The sequence below is a fragment of the Oncorhynchus tshawytscha genome, linkage group LG06 (genome assembly GCF_018296145.1).
Source record: "Oncorhynchus tshawytscha isolate Ot180627B linkage group LG06, Otsh_v2.0, whole genome shotgun sequence".
NCBI lineage: Eukaryota > Metazoa > Chordata > Actinopteri > Salmoniformes > Salmonidae > Oncorhynchus > Oncorhynchus tshawytscha.
This window is the reverse complement of record NC_056434.1, coordinates 53,427,541-53,443,187: the sequence shown is the minus strand read 5'-3', so window position 1 is coordinate 53,443,187 and position 15,647 is coordinate 53,427,541. Positions and strand designations below refer to the sequence as shown.

At 47.0% G+C, this 15,647-nt stretch overlaps 2 protein-coding genes across 4 annotated transcripts in view; both read left to right on the top strand.

Annotated features, from left to right (window-relative positions):
• The window catches only part of LOC112232330 (caprin-1), a 43,969-nt gene extending 35,277 nt beyond the window's left edge, over window positions 1-8,692 (top strand). For all 3 annotated transcript variants that reach the window (XM_024399296.2, XM_024399295.2, XM_042323401.1), the window contains exons 10-17: window positions 1,418-1,579; window positions 1,974-2,147; window positions 3,746-3,856; window positions 4,085-4,201; window positions 6,344-6,503; window positions 6,720-7,097; window positions 7,414-7,526; window positions 7,948-8,692. In XM_024399296.2, the coding sequence (XP_024255064.2) occupies window positions 1,418-1,579; window positions 1,974-2,147; window positions 3,746-3,856; window positions 4,085-4,201; window positions 6,344-6,503; window positions 6,720-7,097; window positions 7,414-7,526; window positions 7,948-8,037 (1,305 nt within the window). In that variant the 3' untranslated portion in view covers window positions 8,038-8,692. The remainder of the gene's footprint in view (window positions 1-1,417; window positions 1,580-1,973; window positions 2,148-3,745; window positions 3,857-4,084; window positions 4,202-6,343; window positions 6,504-6,719; window positions 7,098-7,413; window positions 7,527-7,947) is intronic.
• A 3,578-nt stretch (window positions 8,693-12,270) lies between these two features.
• Window positions 12,271-15,647, top strand: part of nat10 (N-acetyltransferase 10) — a 47,793-nt gene continuing 44,416 nt past the window's right edge. The window contains exons 1-3 of the mRNA XM_024399520.2: window positions 12,271-12,426; window positions 12,657-12,778; window positions 12,877-12,968. Of these exons, the coding sequence (XP_024255288.1) occupies window positions 12,665-12,778; window positions 12,877-12,968 (206 nt within the window). The 5' untranslated portion in view covers window positions 12,271-12,426; window positions 12,657-12,664. The remainder of the gene's footprint in view (window positions 12,427-12,656; window positions 12,779-12,876; window positions 12,969-15,647) is intronic.

The window sequence follows — 15,647 nt, the reverse complement described above, 5'->3', positions numbered from 1 at the left end:
AAATGAGAACTTGTTCTCAACTTGCCTACCTGGTTAAATAAAGGTGAAATAAAAAAACAATGCCATTACTTATTATTATAATGACCATCATCATAATAACAATAAGGAGATCAAGAAAAATAAGGGTTATTATTATGAATATAATTTTTCTGACAATTTGAAACATTGTAAACAACAACATGTAAATTATCAATAATACCAGAGGCTGTTAAAACAAAAAAAAGTGTTAAGCCTTTTTACAGATTAACAAAAATTAAAAACAGACGAAATGGTGAAGTTGTTTATCCGACATGCGTGATGTTTGGTGCTCGTAGAGGCAGTAGACTAAACAAAACGCTCACATGCAACAGAAGCAGGATCTATTTTAATTCTGTAGTTATACAGTACCAGTCAAAAGTTTTGACACACCTACTCACTTAAGGATTTGTCTTCATTTTTCTACATTGTGGAATAATAGTGAAGATATCTAAACTATGAAAGAACACATGGAAACATATTGTAAACAAATCAAAATATATTTTATATTGGAGATTCTTCAAAGTAGCCACCCTTTGCCTTGACAGCTTTGCACACTCTTGGCATTCTCTCAACCAGCTTCATGAGGTAGTCACCTGGAATGCACTTCAATAAACAGATGTGCCTTAAGTTCATTTGTGGAATTTCTTTCCTTAATGCATTTGAGCCAATCAGTTGTGTTGTGACATGGTAGGGGTGGTATACAGAAGATAGCCCTATTTGGAAAAAGACCAAGTCCATATTATGGCAAGAACAGCTCAAATAAGCAAAGAGAAACGACAGTCCATTACTTTGACTGACCTTCATGTCTGAATCTGGAAAATGTCAAGAACTTTGAACGTTTCTTCAAGTGCCGTTGCAAAAATTATCAAGCGCAATGATAAAACTGGCTCTCATGAGGACCGCCACAGGAAAGGAAGACCCAGAGTTGCCTCTGCTGCAGAGGATAAGTTCATTAGAGTTAACTGCCCCTCAGATTGCAGCTCAAATAAATGCTTCACAGAGTTCAAGTAACAGATACATCTCAACATCAACTGTTCAGAGACAAACAATTTTTTTTGCATTGGCTGTCAACATTCAGTAAAAAATAAAACGGTGTCATCTAATTTAAATCTTGTGAAACGGCCTGTAAGTCCTCCGGCATGTGATCAAAGCAGCAGGAGATGTAATTTTATATACATTTTGTATTCATGTATTGATTTAGTCATACCCAATGCCTTCTATCAAGATATGTTACGTTTAATTATTAAGACGTCACCTAAATTTCAAAAAGTCTAATTTGGACTATATCTTAAATGACCATTTTATGTCATTGTCTAGTCGAAATTATGGGACTGGATACGGAAGGGTACTTTCATAGGGTATACAGCCTCTGGCCTTGCCTCTTGTTCTTCCCCCTCAGGTGGAGAGTGTCATCCAGCAACAGCCTGTACAGTCAGCCCTTCCCCCCAATGACTTGGAGACCCTCTCCCTGAACGTGGCCACAGTCACACCCCCGGTGGTCAGGAAGCAGGCAGTCCAGGAGCTCTTGTCACAGATGCAGGGGCCTTACAACTTCATGCAGGTGAGGATTCGAACCCCCACCCTCTTCAAGACTGTTAGCCCACTGAGCTAAAGTCTAGCAATTAGCTGTGGTTGCTGTGACTGTGGTTCAGGCTTGTACAATGAGGCGGTTTGGACCTGAACATTAGGCATTTGGTCCAAGCTAATGCCTGGGCTTTAGCTCAGCAGGTGAACACGATCTAGTGGCTTATAGGCAACCATAGCATTGAACCTCAGTCAGTCACATATTCAGCATAGTGCCATAATAACATTGTTTGCTTCCCTCAGGACCAATGCATTTTGTGGAGTTGTGTAGTTTTGTGGAGTTGTGGAGTCAGAAGATCAAGGAATCAAAGATGTGAGGAATAAAGGAAAGAGTTTTGTTATTCAGCCATATTTTCTGCTTCCTCCCTCAGGACTCTATGTTGGAGTTTGATGGCCAGCTCATTGACCCAGCCATCGTGTCAGCCCAGCCCATGAAGCCTGCAGCTCAGAACATAGACCTTCCTCAGTTGGGCTGTCCCCCAGTCCATCTAAAATCACGCCTCTCACCACACAACACTGTCCCGGTACAGCCTGAGCCCATGCAGGTGAGTACGGGTGTTGATGATGGCAGGGGCTTCTTTTAATAACATGTTCAAATACTTTGAAAAATGCAATTTTTTAAAATTGAAAATTATTATTTTACCCCTTTTTTCCTCCCCAATTTTGTGGTATCCAATTTGTAGTAGTTACAGTCTTGTCTCATCGCTGCAACTCCCGTACGGACTCCGAAACACAACCCAACCTAGCCGCACTGCTTCTTGACACAATGCACATCCAACCCGGGAGCCAGCCGCACCAATGTGTCGGAGGAAACACCATACACCTGGTGACCTGGTCTGCGTGCACTGCGCCCGGCCCGACACAACACAGGAGTCGCTAGTGCACGATGAGACTAGGATATCCCTGCCGGCCAAACCCTCCCCAACCCGAACCCAGAATCTAAGGTGGCACAGCCAGCACTGCTATGCAGTGCCTTAGACCACTGCACCACCCGGGTGGCCCTAAAATGCACCCTTAACCTCTCTGGGATATGTGGGACGGTAGCGTCCCACCTGGACAACATCCAATGATAATGCAGAGCGCCAAATTCAAATGAATTACTATAAAAATTCAACTTTGATGAAATCACACATTCAATATACCAAATTAAAGCTACACTTGTTGTGAATCCAGCCAATGTGTCAGATTTCAAAAATGCTTTACGGTGAAAGCAAACAATGCTATTATCTGAGGATAGCACCCCAGTAAACAAAGAGAGAAAAGCATATTTCAACCCTGCAGGCGCGACACAAAACGCAGAAATAAAAATATAATTCACGCCTTACCTTTGACGAGCTTATTCTGTTGGCACTCCAATATGTCCCATAAACATCACAAATGGTCCTTTTGTTCAATTTATTCCGTTGATATATATCCATTTATTGTCCATTTATTTGGCGCGTTTGATCCAGAAAAACACCGGTTCTAACTTGCGCAACGTGACTACAAAATATCTCAAAAGTTACCTGTAAACATTGTCCAAACATTTCAAACTACTTTTGTAATACAACTTTAGGTATTTTTTTACGTAAGTAATCGATAAAATTGAAGACGGATATACTGTGTTCAATACCGGAGGAAAACAAAGTGGAGTGTGCTTTCAGGTCACGCGCCTCTAACAAAGAGTACACTTCCCTCGAGCCTCATTCTGAACAGTGTTCTTCATTTCTCAAAGGAAAAACCTCAACCAATTTCTAAAGCTCGTTGACATCCAGTGGAAGCGATAGGAACTGCAGGAAAGTCGATTAGAAATCTGGATTCCCAATGAAAACCCATTAAAAAGTGAGTGACCTCAAAAAGAAAAAAATCTGAACGGTTTGTCCTCGGGTTTCGCCTGCCAAATAAGTTCTGTTATACTCACAGACATGATTCAAACAGTTGTATTAATTTCTACTAATAATGTGCATATCTTAGCTTCTGGGTCTGAGAAGCAGGCCATTTACTTTGGACACGCTTTTCATCCCGATGTGAAAATACTGTCCCCTGTCCCAAAGAAGATAAGTAATCACTGATATGACTTGTCTGGATTGGTCAAAGGTATTTTAGGTGAGTGATAATTCCAGTGAGGCTGGAAGATGCATTTGATCTGCTCCTTCATCCCCAGGTTCCCTTGGTGTCCCCCACGCCTGAGTCGTACACCATCCCATGCCCCATGTACCAGTCATCACACACGCCAGAAACACTCCCACATGCGGACTCCATCGACACCATCCAGGTAAAAAAATTATAAAAGGATAATGCATGCCACTTAGCAAACACTTTTATCCATTATCCAGCAACTTTTAAGTTGCGGGTTCCATTTCCACAGTGATCATGTACACATACAAAAAATAAATGATGGACTTACTGTGGGAATTGAACCCACAACCTTTGCGTTACTAGCGCCACACTCTTACCAACCTGAGTACAGGATCACTGTATCTGATGGTACTGTTCTTCCCAGGAGTCCATGTCCCTGTCATCAGAGCAGCAGCAGGTCTTCCAGTCTGTCAACGTCTCCAAACCCCCACACATCTCCGGCATCAATGTCAATGCAGCACCATTCCAGTCCATGCAGACAGTAAGGCCTTAGTCAAAACGCAAACAGTCTCTCTTTGGTTGGCAGGCAGGCGCGGTCACGCCGGCAGGCAGGCGCGGTCACGCCGGCAGGCAGGCGCGGTCACGCCGGCAGGCAGGCGCGGTCACGCCGGCAGGCACGGTCACGCAGGCAGGCACGGTCACGCAGGCACGCACGCAGGCAGGCAGGCAGGCAGGAGTCTTAAGATTTTAATGTTCTTCATCATCGTTATTGTATTTCCATATTGTTCATATGGTCTGTCTTTGAATTGTTTCTTTCACTGTCTTTATTCATCCATTTTTATTAATTTCGATTTCGTCAGGCAGGCGGGGGCGCAGGCAGACGGAGAGACAGGCAGGCAGGCAGGCGGGGGCGCAGGCAGACGGAGAGACAGGCAGGCAGGCAGGCGGGGGCGCAGGCAGACGGAGAGACAGGCAGGCAGGCAGGCGGGGGCGCAGGCAGACGGGACAGGCAGGCAGGCAGGCAGGCGGGGGCGCAGGCAGACGGAGAGGCAGGCAGGCAGGCAGGCGGGGGGCAGGCAGACGGAGAGACAGGCAGGCAGGCAGGCAGGCGGGGCGCAGGCAGACGGAGAGACGGGCAGGCAGGCAGGCAGGGGGGGCGCAGGCGGAGACGGAGAGCAGGCAGGCAGGCAGACAGGCCCGGCGCAGACGGAGAGGCAGGCAGACAGGCCGGCGCAGAGAGGCAGGCAGACAGGCCGGCGCAGACGGAGAGGCAGGCAGACAGGCCGGCGCAGACGGAGAGGCAGGCAGACAGGCCCGCGCAGGCGGAGAGGCAGGCAGACAGGCCCGTGCAGACGGAGAGGCAGGCAGACAGGCCCGCGCAGACGGGAGACAGGCAGGCAGGCAGACAGGCCCGCGCAGACGGAGAGGCAGGCAGGCAGGCAGGCAGACAGGCCGGCGCAGACGGAGAGGCAGGCAGACAGGCCGGCGCAGACGGAGGCAGGAGACAGGCAGGCAGACGGAGAGGCAGGCAGACCGCGCAGACGGAGAGGCAGGCAGACAGGCCCGCGCAGACGGAGAGGACAGGCAGGCCCGCGCAGACGGAGAGACAGGCAGGCAGGCAGACAGGCCCGCGCAGACGGAGACACAGGCAGGCAGGCAGACAGGCAGAGACAGGCAGGCAGGCAGACAGGCCCGCGCAGACGGAGAGACAGGCAGGCAGGCCCGCGCAGACGGAGAGGCAGGCAGGCAGGCAGACAGGCCCGCGCAGACGGAGAGACAGGCATGCAGGCAGACAGGCCCGCGCAGACGGAGAGACAGGCAGACAGGTGCGTGCGTGCAGACGGAGAGACGGGCAGACAGGCGCGTGCGCGCAGACAGAGACAGGCAGACAGGCGTGCGTGCAGAGAGAGACAGGCATGCGCAGACAGAGACAGGCAGACAGGCATGCGCAGACGGGAAGACGGGCGCGTGCGCGCAGACAGAGACAGGCAGACAGGCGAGCCCGAAGACAGAAACAAGCAGACAGGCGAGTGCGCGCAGAGACGGACAGAGACGCCAAATACTAATTGAGTGTATGTAAACTTATTTTCCACTGGGAATGTAATGAAAGAAATAAAAGCTGAAATAAAACATTCTCTCTACTATTGTTCTGACATTTCACATTCTTAAAATAAAGTGGTGATCCTAACTGACCTAAGACAGGGAATTTTTACCAGGATTAAATGTCAGGAATTGTGAAAAACTGAGTTTAAATGTTTTTGGCTAAGGTGTATGTAAACTTCCCACTTCAACTGTATATACAGGGGGTACCGGTACAGAGTCAGTGTGCGGGGGTACAGGTTCGTCGAGGTAATTCTTACCAAAATTCTTACCATTTTTTCTATTGCGGATTGGCCCTTTCATGACAATGCTTACAGTGCAGAATCTCTGTTTACTACTACTGTCGGCGCTCACATGCAACCTACTCTCAGAACTGGAAGCATTTAACTGGGATTCTTATAGCACTCCAAACCATTCTGTGATGGTGGCAGGGATAGTTTTGGGCTGAAACACAAATCTCAGATTGTAGCTTTAACTCTTGATAAGCCTGTGAGTGACAATTGTTCCTAGCGTTGTTAAACTAGGCTGAACACTCGGCACACCATTGTTTTAACCAGGCTACCTTAACCCTCCCCCCCCTCAGGTGTTCAACCTCAATGCCCCTGTCCCGCCGGCCAATGAGGCGGAAGCCTTGACCCAGGCCAGCCAATACCAGAACAGCTACAGCCAGCAGGGGTTCAGCAGCCAATCACAGCAGCTCCCTGTGGAGCAGACAGAGATGCAGACTGACCAGCTGCAGTCTGGTGAGCTAGCAGGGCTGGAGCAGGTTTTTTTCCCTTGTCATACTACAGAGCAAAACCAAGTCGAGCCGTACCACACTGGCCTGGTTATGTGTTTACCATCGGTCTACTGGAGCTGTCCTGAAAAAGGCAATGGTTGAACAGTGCTAGATGGTGTGGAAAGGATAACTTTGACTGTCTCAAGGTCATTTTACTTAATCTATGTTTCCCTGTCTGTAGTGGTTGGTGCCTTCCACTCCCAGGACCCATCCCTGCCCAGCCAGGCTCTGCCCAGCCAGGCTCTGCCCAGCCAGGCTCTGCCCAGCCAGGCTCTGCCCAGCCAGGCTCTGCCCAGCCAGGCTCTGCCCAGCCAGGCTCTGCCCAGCCAGGCTCTGCCCAGCCAGGCTCTGCCCAGCCAGGCTCTGCCCAGCCAGGCCCTGCCCAGCCAGGCTCTGCCCAGCCAGGCCCTGCCCCAGGGTCAGCAGGGTCCAGGGTTCATCCCCGCAGCTGGTCGCCAGGCCCAGTCCTTCTATAACAGCAGAGGCATGACCCGCGGAGGCCCCCGTAACGCCCGCGGCATGGTCAACGGATACAGAGGGCCCTCCAACGGATTCAGAGGTACGGTAGCCTGACCTGTCCTTTACTGTCACAAACTAAATTGTGCAGGGCCACACATCAGCCTCAAGATACACTAGAGCTTTCTCTTGTCTGTAGAGTAGTTAGTTAAATAGACGGATTGAGCTGAGAGTTGTGTATGGGAGAAAAAAAACTACATCTGTTGGATTTGATCTCAACTTGTTTGACATTTGATATCACATGCTTGTTGCACATGTTGGTGTCATCATGGTCTTGATGCTGTTTAATAAGCGAAAGCAACAATCTATGCTTTTTACTGAATGACTGCGTCTAACTGGAGTGTAATAATCCATTCCAGGTGGATATGACGGTTACCGACCTCCCTTCGCCAACACTCCAAACTCTGGATATCAACAGGCTCAGTTCAACACCCCTCGGGATTACTCCAATGGTGGCAACTACCAGCGGGGGGTAAATAACCTTTGACCTTATCACTCACACAGGGTTGGAGGAGGGCTTGGGATGGATGTTGAGCTAACATGCTCATGGCCGGTTTCCCGGACACAGATTTAAGCCGTGGAATTAAAAGTACTTTCAATCGGTGGAGTTTCTCCGTTGAGCATTTATTTTTCGAATTCAAGAGTAGACTTAATTTAGGTCTGGGAAGTTGGCCCGCCCTTACCATAGGGGATCTTGGATTGTCTCATATCTGTTTGGCATCTATAGGAGTTGTTGTGTTACATGTTAGTAATATTATGTGGGCCTAAGTTTGCCCTCTCTTTGCCTTATAGGGGGCATCACTGGATCGACTCCTTTTATTTGTTAGAAATCTATGTAGGAGTATTCTATGAGAACAGTTAGTAGTAATGCTTTGTCTTTTTCCCTGCTTCAGGATGGTTATAATCAGAACTACAAGCGTGGAGCAGGCCAGGGATCCAGAGGGATGTCTCGAGGAGGCAATGCCCAGGCCATGAGGTCCTGATCGGGCCTGTGTTTGACTGTCCCAATTCACCCCTTCCCCTTGGCCCTAACATTTCAATGTTTGCAGAAACGTCTGGTACGTATAACGGTGTAGTGGTGGACTTATTTACTTGGTTATATTTTTCCTGGGTGGGGCAAGTTGAAGGGTCAGGGCCAAGGTGGGGGGTGGGGTAAGGAACGACTGGAACAGATTTTGACTGACAACTTTCCACACCACACTAAACATTCGAGATATCCAGAATGCATTTTGCCCCATCACTTTTATTTGTCCTTTTTGTTTCTCATCAGTGGTATTTTTCCTGGCTTTTGGATCAAAGTAATGCCTGCTTTGATATTGAAAAAATATTGTTTTAAAATGAGACTGAATACACAAGCCAAACTGTAAATCCTTAGTGTTACAATGGTTTTAAGCAAGCCTGTAAACTTGAAAGATTTCATTGATTTATTTTTTTTATAAAATAAAACATGCCACTGCTGGTCTGTGCCCCCGGGAGTGTTTCTTTCTCTTGCCCAGTCCCCCCTTTTTTGTTTTGTTCACATATCATCTTTGTTCTAAAAAGCATTTTTGTTATGTTTTTAAAAGAAGCTCCCAATTCCTCAGTTTGTAAATTGATGTTGCTTCAAGAGTTTCAATAAAGATGTTGCATTACCCATGATTTGTGGTGATAGTGTCCTTTATTGTTGGGTGGTGAAAGTGTTGCCAGGGCTAGACAAGATGGTTTTGACTTATGATGGAAAGAGTTGTGTATTGCATTCTCTGTAGAAAACTACACAATCAGAGCTGGGTAGGGAACACTGATGAATCAAGACTACATTTCCTATCTACGCTTCTTATTAGCTCAGAGGCTAAATTAAACCGCTTTTACTATGGTGGGTTACTTGTTGAGGAAGACCTTGAAGTGGTGATTTTATTAAGTGTAGTCAAAGATTATAGATATACTGACATTGTCAGGGCAGAAAGACATGTACCATGGGAGTCTTTGTACACAAAGCGGCGCTACTGTCTAGCTCCCACCTATTCTTTCTTTGGATTGTTGGACACATCTCATTATTGCAATCCTCTTATATTCAATGAGGGTTGTTGACATCAACCGCCTCTTCAAAGGAGACAGATGCTATGCTACTAGCCTCATGCCATGAAGATGCATAGACATTTTTTTCTCAAAGTTGCCGGGATGTCACATAACAAATTTTATTTGATCAAATAAACATCACGTAGCAAATAAGCCATTAATTTGTTTGTGGACCAAATTCGATACGGTCATTAACCTCCATTAGAATACGAATTGCTTGGTGGGAGAAACAACAAAACGCCACCTGCTGGAGGGAGACAGATTTTCAGCCGAATTGAGCCTCTTTATTTTCCTCTCTGGTGTAGTGTAGAGATGAGGCAGTCTGGTTATAACCTATATTTTAAACTGGGTGGTTTGAGCCCCGAATGCTGATGGTATATGAGGTATGTCAGACCGTATGCCATGGGTACGACAAAACATTTATTTTCACTGCTCTAATTGTGTTGGCAACCAGTTTATAATAGCAGTAAGGCACCTTGGGGGTTTGTGATATATGGCCAATATATAACGGCTATCAATCACGACTCAGGTTTGTAGGCCTCCTTGCTCAAACATGCTTTTTCAGTTCTGCCCACAAATTTTCTATAGGATTGAGGTCAGGCCTTTGTGATGGCCACTCCAATACCTCGAGATGGCTGTGCATATTCATGCCATGAAGCTAGTAGCATAGCATCTCTCCATTGAAAACCGTTGGTTGACGTCAACAACCCTCATTGAAAATTCAAAGTAGATTGCAAAAATTAGACATTATCCATAGTGAATAACAAAAATAACATGAGTGAATACGATTGCATTAGAATTGTAATTTTAAAAAAGGATATTTTTTTGTATGTATTTTGTATTTTCTTGTTTAATATTCAGAGTCATAGTTACTCTCGCCGTAACGTGTTCACCCCGATTTTTACACGCTTTGCATGAGGAGCACGGTTTTGTTACACGAGTTCCGCCGGTTGGATATCAGTCTCTTTGACACCCGTGTGCGCCAAACCCAGCGAGACTGACATTTCCACGTTTTTGGGCTGCGCGTCAGCCGCCTTCCTTCCGACCGGAGGCCTTACACGCGACATAACCGCGATGCAACACAATCGTGGCGATAATTCCCAAAAACTCCTCAGGTCTAGCGCTTTAACCCAGCCTTAGTTGAACGAGCGGTTCTTCGGCGTAATCAACGGATTTCCCTACTAACTGGCCCTTCGGGACGCTCCGATCCGGTGCCGGAGGACGGGGTAGATCGGGGGTTTCCACCATTGGCTACCAACCCACTGGCAGCACCTTTTTTTTCTTTTCGCAGGAGGTGCTACCTGCCTTACTTAGCTCACTCTGCGGCCTCTTCTCTCCATGGCGTCCGCTCGAGGTCACGCTTCGTCCGGCCTGCTTTTCGTGCCAATCCTTATCCCATAGGTTACGGATCTGGCTCGCGTGATTTTTTACTGCTAGGGTTTACTTACTTGCCCGCTATCTTTACATGTTAATTATTGGCATGGCTCCAGGGATTGGGCCTTAACTTGTTCTTGTACTCATCACCACAATGGGTGTGGGGGTCCTGTCTAGAGGCCCCTTTCTTTGGATTTTACACTATTGGCATGGCACCATGGATTGGGCCTTAAACTCGACATTGTACTCATCACCACAATGGGTGCTGGGGTCCTGTCCACAGGCCCCTGGGATTAGATGATATTGCTATTGGCATGGCTCCAGGGATTTGGGCCTTAAAATTCTTGTTTTGTACTCATCACGGGCCTTAAAATTCTTGTTTTGTACTCATCACCACTATGGGTGTTGGGGTCCTCTCCGGAGGCCCCTCTGTTTGTGATTAACTTGCCCGCTATAGTTTTGTTTATGTACTTGTTTCGTTTTTTGTGTAATTTAACGTGTTTGATAGCCCCTCCTTCAGGGGCTTTACCTTGGGAAATTTCAGAGTTTTTTGGCCACCCCTGTCGGGTGTCGCACGGGTAGGGGCTGGAGAGGCCCTGCTAGAGGACCACTCCCTTACCTCACCGCACTAACCCGCCAGAAGTGGCCATTCGCCCGGGCTGTTCCGCACCTCGATTCCAAGTCAAAAGGCCACCCCTGTCAGGTGTCGCACGGGTAGGGGCTGGAGAGGCCCTGCTAGAGGACCACTCCCTTGCCTCACCGCACTAACCCGCCAGAGGTGGCCAGTCAACCCGTCCGTTCGCACGCTGTACCAATGTATGGTTGGGAAGGCCCATTCAGACTCCGCAGTCCTCCTTCCCTCTCTCTATGCTGCTCCTGGGGTCACCGTTTTACGGGTGTCACACGGGGTAGGAGTTGGGAGAGCCTTCATTTAAAGCCATCTTCGACTTTTCTCCACTTTCCTCCCCCGCCCCAGTTGGCATTATACGGTCCCACTTTTTGGACTTTCATTCTATTCTCTGATCTGGTCCTCACCACAGGGATGTACTTCGACCTGGGTGGCGCACTCACTTTGACTGTTCCTTGATTGGAGTACCCCCGGAGTCTGGGGCTGAAATTGAGCACTGGGCAGAAATCAAATCACATCGCGTCATCACCCACCTTGGGCCTTTGCGATGCTTTGTTTTAATTAAACAGTCGGATTCCCCTGGTCCGCACCAGTTCTAAGTCAGCTGCTAGGCGCCGGCCGAGGCAACCCGCCGGAGACCCCGCGTAAACGGGGCCAACGAGCACCGTAGCACCCCACCGATCCACCTTCGGAACGCCGACGGACACCACCCCAATGAACCCCCATAAGCAGTTAAACAAAAAAAAAATAATAATAAACTTTATTTAACGAGGCAAGTCATTTAAGAACAAATTCTTATTTACAATGACGGCCTACTGTTAGACATGTTTGATGTAGGGATGTAAGTTGATAATTGTGTATAATTAAACAATTGATTGCAATAATGAAATGCATCCACCAAGTGGGAAAGGCTGTAGGTAGCCTTTGTACTATCATTAACATATTTTGAAATATCAGTCATATTTGTATATATATATAAAAATATGACTGATATTTCAAAATATGTTGAATATATATATATATATATATATACATATGTTCACGTGTTTCTTCACCTCAATGCTTGTGAGTATTTTTTGTTTATTTCAGCTTTAACATTTTACCTTAAGGCATTTGGTTAGACAGCGCATGTACTTTTGTCGCATAGTTCTGACGTCATAGCAGGGTCCTTCAGAACCGCCGTCCCCACGTGAGTTTATCGGCATGATTGCAGCATGTAAACTAAACTAACTGCTTCCAGAGTTTTGTCGTGCTTTCATCTACATTTATTAGTTTAATCCGGATTAAACACCAGTGGGGTTACTAACTACGTCAGGTAAGAACGATATCTTAAACCAGAGAGTTGTATACCTGCTAGCTAGATAAATCATAACATAAATAATCTGTAGGATTTAAGGGATGTGATCAGCTAATTGATGAACTACTGTTTTGCCGCTGCCATGTTGTACACACATGCCCATTGACAAAACTGTCTAGCGTTACATCAGAAATAATCCCCTTGCATAACACCCTTACTGGAGCAGCCTTACTCCTTTTCGCCCTCAGGGACCACCATGGCAACATTTCGGAAAAAGATAGATAACAGGATCCGTGTCCAGATAGATAATGGCGTTTCCGAGCAACACCGCACCATGTTCGTGGTGGTCGGGGACCATGGCAGAGACCAGGTAAAAATGTCTACTTTAACATGTACATGGTTAAGACATTGATATCAGCCCAGGAGTGTTTGTCATCTGTAATCCATGTTCAATTTAACTTCATCCAGGTTGTCATCCTGCACCACATGCTGTCCAAAGCCGCAGTCAGAGCCAGACCATCTGTCCTCTGGTGCTATAAGAAAGAGCTGGGCTTCAGCAGGTAAATAATACCCTACACGATTCCTTCCGTTACTTGTCTTTTTAAGGCTTATTAGCCCGTTCCCATATCTGATCATGCTGTATTTAGGCTAGAAGACACAAGGCAGTGCTGTGTCATTAATTAGTGATGTTACTTTTGATGCTCGAGTTTAGAGGCATGCAGCTAACTTCGAAGCAGTGTGCCGATGCCTGTATCACATTATCAGAAGTACGTCGATGCTTCTTCGTTTTATCACATACATTTTCAACCTGTGTGTCTATGGAACCCCGTTTGGGTTATTTGCATATAAAAAAAGACACGTCACATAGCGTTAACACAGTTCTATTACATAATGTTGTGTGTTCTGAATTTGCACGTGCAAGCCAAGCGCCATCCGTAGCACTGTCGAAGCCGGACGAGCAATGTCTGCAAACACCGGCCACGAACTATGTGTTTACAATCCCGCTTTGGTAATAAGTCATTTGTTTGACCACAACTTCTGGGGTAGCTAGCTTTAGCTTGGCACCTAGCCAGCACCAATACAACCAGCCTGAAAGCAATGACAAGTAGAAACTGCAGTCATTTTCATTATTCTTAGCAATGATTTAGGAAGTATTGTAAGTATTAGCTAGGTAGCCACTTGTTGTTCACCTATTGAAATTGAACTTGAGTTCGTGAAAATAAATAGCTTTCTGCTACTTAACCCTGTTGCACAATAAGCTAGCTTCATCTGGCTAGTGAGGCTCGACCGGACTGGGTTTGGGCGGCAGGTAGGATAGTGGTTGGAGCGTTCGGCCGGTAACAGAAAGGTTGCTGCATCGAATCTCCGAGCTGACAAGGTAAACATATTTTGGTTCTGCCCCTGAACAAGGCAGTTAACCCACTGTTCTCCGGTAGGTCATCATTGTAATTAAGAATTTGTTAATTTAGTTAGTTAAATAGAGGATAAATAAAAATGTGTTGTAATACACAAGGATTGGGAACAATTGTGGAATTTGCATCATTTTAAAAGTGATTCAGAAGGTTACAATTGGTGGAATCATGCCGTATTTCGACTACATAATCTTTTACACAAGCTTGGAATGTAAAAGCAATGAATTGGGGAACAGCCACAGAACGCAACTGAAGAGTTTATGCAAATATTAGCGTTGTAGCTCTTATCGTGGGACTGTGAAATCACCTCCCCAGTCAGCCTATTGTGTGTATTGACATTCATATTGCACTGTACAGCTTTAGCTAAGGATTGGGGATCAATTAAATGGGGTATCAGTCTACTCAATACCCAAGACATTTTTTCCCCAACGTCCTCCTCAGAGTTACAAAGGGGAGCACAGCCGCGAGCTGCCCAGTGACACGAGCCTACCAGACCATCACTTCTATGCTCACTTCGAGGCAAGCAACACTGAGGCATGCATAAGAGCATCAGCTGTTCCGGACGACTGTGTGATCACGCTCTCTTTAGCTGACGTGAGTAAGACCTTTAAACAGGTCAACATACACAAGGCTGCGGGGCCAGACGGATCACCGGGACGTGTGCTGACCAACTGGCAGGTGTCTTCACTGACATTTTCAACATGTCCCTGATTGAGTCTGTAATACCAACATGCTTCAAGCAGACCACCATAGTCCATGTGCCCAAGAACACAAAGGCAACCTGCCTAAATGACTACAGACCCGTAGCACTCACGTCCATAGCCATGAAGTGCTTTGAAAGGCTGGTAATGGCTCACATCAACATCCCAGAAATCCTAGACCCACTCCAATTTCCATACCGCCCAAATAGATCCACAGATGATGCAATTTCTATTGCACTCCACACTGCCTTTTCCCACGTGGACAAAAGGAACACCTATGTGAGAATGCTGTTCATTGACTACAGCTCAGCGTTCAACACCATAGTACCCTCAAAGCTCATCACCAAGCTAAGGATCCTGGGACTAAACACTTCCCTCTGCATCTGGATCCTGAACTTCCTGACGGGCTGCCCCCAGGTGGTTAGGCTAGGTAGCAACACATCTGCCGTGCTGGTCCTCAACACTGGAGCTCCCCAGGGGTGCGTGCTCAGTCCCCTCCTGTACTCCGTTCACCCACGACTGCATGGCCAGGCACGACTCAAGCACCATTACTTTTGCTCCACTTGTAGTGGAGCAGGTTGAGAGCTTCAAGTTCCTCGGTGTCCACATCACCTACAAACTAGAATGGTCCAAACACACCAAGACAGTCGTGAAGAGTGACGACAAAGCCTATTCCCCCATCGAGAAATGAAAAGATTTGTCATGGGTCCTGAGATCCTCAAAAAGTTCTACAGCTGCAACATCGCTGCCTGGTTTGGCAATTGCCCGGCCTACGACTGCAAGGCTCTTCAGATGGTAGTGCGTACGGCCCATTACATCATTGGGGTTAAGCAGCCTGCCATCCAGGACCTCTACACCAGGCTGTGTCAGAGGAAGGCCCTAAATATTGTCAAAGACCCCAGCCACCCCAGTCATAGACTGTCCTCTCTACTACCGCATGGCAAGCGGTACTGGAGTGCCAAGTCTAGGATAAATAAAAAAGCGTCTCAACTGTTTTTACCCCCAAGCCATAAGACTTGAACAGGTAAACAAATAGCTACCCGGACTATTTGCTTTGTGTGCCCCCCAAACCCCTCTTTTACGCTGCTGCTCTTCTGCTTATGATATATGCGTAGTCACTTTAACT